This window comes from Cariama cristata, unplaced genomic scaffold, assembly GCF_000690535.1.
Source record: "Cariama cristata isolate BGI_N322 unplaced genomic scaffold, ASM69053v1 scaffold6088, whole genome shotgun sequence".
Taxonomy (NCBI): domain Eukaryota; kingdom Metazoa; phylum Chordata; class Aves; order Cariamiformes; family Cariamidae; genus Cariama; species Cariama cristata.
Window position 1 is genome coordinate 40650 of NW_009631580.1, and position 2732 is coordinate 43381.

The 2732-nt window shown below is 56.4% G+C and overlaps 1 protein-coding gene across 1 annotated transcript in view; it reads left to right on the forward strand.

Annotated features, from left to right (window-relative positions):
- The window catches only part of LOC104166162 (cystathionine beta-synthase-like), a 22791-nt gene that overhangs the window by 7693 nt on the left and 12366 nt on the right, over positions 1 to 2732 (forward strand). Inside the window, exons 5-6 of the mRNA XM_009706006.1 lie at positions 584 to 663; positions 1900 to 2031. Of these exons, the coding sequence (XP_009704308.1) occupies positions 584 to 663; positions 1900 to 2031 (212 nt within the window). The remainder of the gene's footprint in view (positions 1 to 583; positions 664 to 1899; positions 2032 to 2732) is intronic.

A 2732-nucleotide genomic window follows, 5' to 3' on the forward strand; every position in this document is an offset into this window, starting at 1 on the left:
GTGCTGGCTCCCGGGGCAGTCGGGGCAGCATCACGTTCCCTCTCGCCGGGACGCGCTGCTCCATCCTCACCTTCCTCCTCTAGCTGGGGAGCAGCTGGCTCCATCCATCACCCCCAGTGAAACCGGAGCAGAGGTTCCCTTTGCCTGCTCGCCACGGGGTGACCTGTGCAGCTTTGTGTCAGTGTCCCCCCACAACTGAGAGCATTTTAGGAGAAGGAGAAGGCACTCCTGTAGCAAAATCACCCCTCTCCTCTGTTTCGGAAAACAAAGGGAGAGGTCTGAACCTCGGTGAGAGGTGAAAAGCGCTCCCCATCCTTGCCACTCGCTCCGTGCCACGCTAATACCCCTCTTGCACGCAGGGGTCGGCTGCAGCTCGGCTCCCTGTTAGCGTGTCCTGCCGTGCTCCCTGCTGCTCCGGGCACATCCCCAGAGGCTCGCGGAGGATGCCCTCGCCTCTAGCTCCTCGGTGAACATTTCTAGGTTACGTTCACCGGAGGGAGAGAGGAACGTAGGAAGCAACACCCGTCGGTCGGCCTTGCCAAATGCTGTTGTCAACCAATTCCCTTTCCTCCCCACCACCTAGGAATCGGGCTGGCACTGGTAGCTGCAGTGAAAGGTTACCGCTGCATCATTGTCTTGCCGGAGAAAATGAGCATGGAGAAGGTCAGAGCTCTGTACGGTATTGCCCCGCAGCTGGGGAACATCTCCTTCCTCATCTCTTTCTGCCTCTCCCTTTCTAGGGACGGAGTGCTCTCTCCTTTAGAGGGTAACGAGCCTTGCCGCACACACTGACATAGCTTTGTGGTTAGTCAGAAAGTTTCCTCTTGGAGGGACGGGGAGGGGAAAGCACACTGTGATCTTCTGGCTGGTTATCTAGCGTCAGCGGTGCTGCCGGGGTCATATGTTAGCCAAACACGGTGCGTGGCTGCAGAGAAATGGAGCAATACCTGGTGTGTGCGAGGGCAAGGGCTGGATGGAGGGGAGGAGAGGCAGGCAGGTCCTGCTAACTTCGGACATCGGACGCGTCACTTGGTCTCTCTGTGTCTCTACGGTTTTCTTTAACCTGGAGACACTGATGATTGTCTGAACTGCTTTCTGGAGATGGTGGAAGTCAAGTCGCTTGCACGAGGGGTGATGGTCAGGTAAAACTGCCGTCCCGGAGATGGCAGAAATCTCCGCTTTGGCGAGGCAAAAGTCGCACAAATTGCTCAGCTGAACTCATGCCAGTGAAGTCAGACCTGGACCCTGACTTGGCTCAAACCTGAACCCTTCTCCAAAGCACCACCCCCATTTCAACCTAAATCTTACTTAAGCTCAGCCTGGATCAGATGGCACCTCCAGCTGCCATGGGCTTCATCTCCAGGCACCCCGACACTCACCCACCCTTCTCTTTTGACCCCTCTTCCCCCAACCACCGCATCTCCCAGCAGATTATTACCCTAGGGCTCATTTGTAGTTGCTCCTTCCCCATGCTTGGTGAGGGGAGAGAAGGGCCATGGGGCAAAGACAGCTTTAAGACCCCCTCCTTGCATGGAGGGGCTCAGACCACAGCACCCAGGAGATGCTGCTCCCCACCCCGGTTCCCTCTGCCCCTTTCCCCAGGCACCGAGGAGCAGCACCGCGTCACCTCCCTCTGCCGTGTCCCCAACCTGCCCTCCCGGTAGGACAGGGCACAAGGCCAGGCTTGAATCCGTGTGCCAGCTTCAGGCAGGAGGCCCTGGGTGCCAGGGGGATGTCAGAGATAGCGTAACCGAGAACGGGACATTGTATCTCCAAATGCTAAATGTCTCTTGCCTGCAAAGCTCCTCTGGCAGCTGACGCGGCCATGAGCCCGCAGGTTCGGATTACCGTCGCTACGTGGGATCAGGAGCCTTACATCTACTCTTTTCCCTCCCAAAGGTCGATATTCTGAAGGCGCTGGGTGTTGAAATTGTGAGGACTCCATGCACCCGCTTTGATGCCCCCGAGTCTAACATCCGTGTTGCCTGGAAGCTGAAAAGTGAAATCCCGAACTCTCACATCCTGGACCAGGTAAATGCCGTTCCTCCACCGACTCTCTGTCCAAACACGGTTTATGGTGTGTGCTCCAAGCGTGCCTGTGTCTGGGGGCTTCGTTCACACTGGCAACGGAGGCAGATTTCGTCAGCGTTTTACAGCGTTTGAAACTTAATCGCTCCTCTGTAAAGCACGAGGTGACAGAAACAAAATAAGGGACACTTCCAAACCTGCAACACTTCTGCCAAAGCCTGGATGTGGGCGAGGCTGGCTTTTCTTGCACGATTCAAAGACTCAAATTGCTTCAGATTTAACTTTGACCTGGGAAAAAAAAAAAAAAAAATAAAAAAAATCACTTTGGATGCCTGGCTACCAGCCTCTGTTCTGCCTCAAAAATAAACCTCCTGCTGTCAAGGGCAAACACCGATGGTTCGCGCCAGCGGTTCCCGCAGCACCGGGTCTTGTCTCCCTTCGGTCTGACCCCGCTGCAGGAAGGCACCCCTATAGCGAGCAGGGAGCCCCTATAGCGCAGCCAAGTCAGGGAAGCTCCTTCCTTTTAAGAAAAAGGGAGCTCGATGTCTGAATAAGCTTTTCCGAAGCAGCCTGGTCTACGGGTGTGAACGTGGGGCTGCTCCATGTCAGTGCTGTGCCGGTGTGACCCCTGGGGTAAAGCCCTCGGCACAGCGAGGACGACTGCGCTGGCCCACGGCTCCCCGCCACCTAACCCCCTGCGCCGC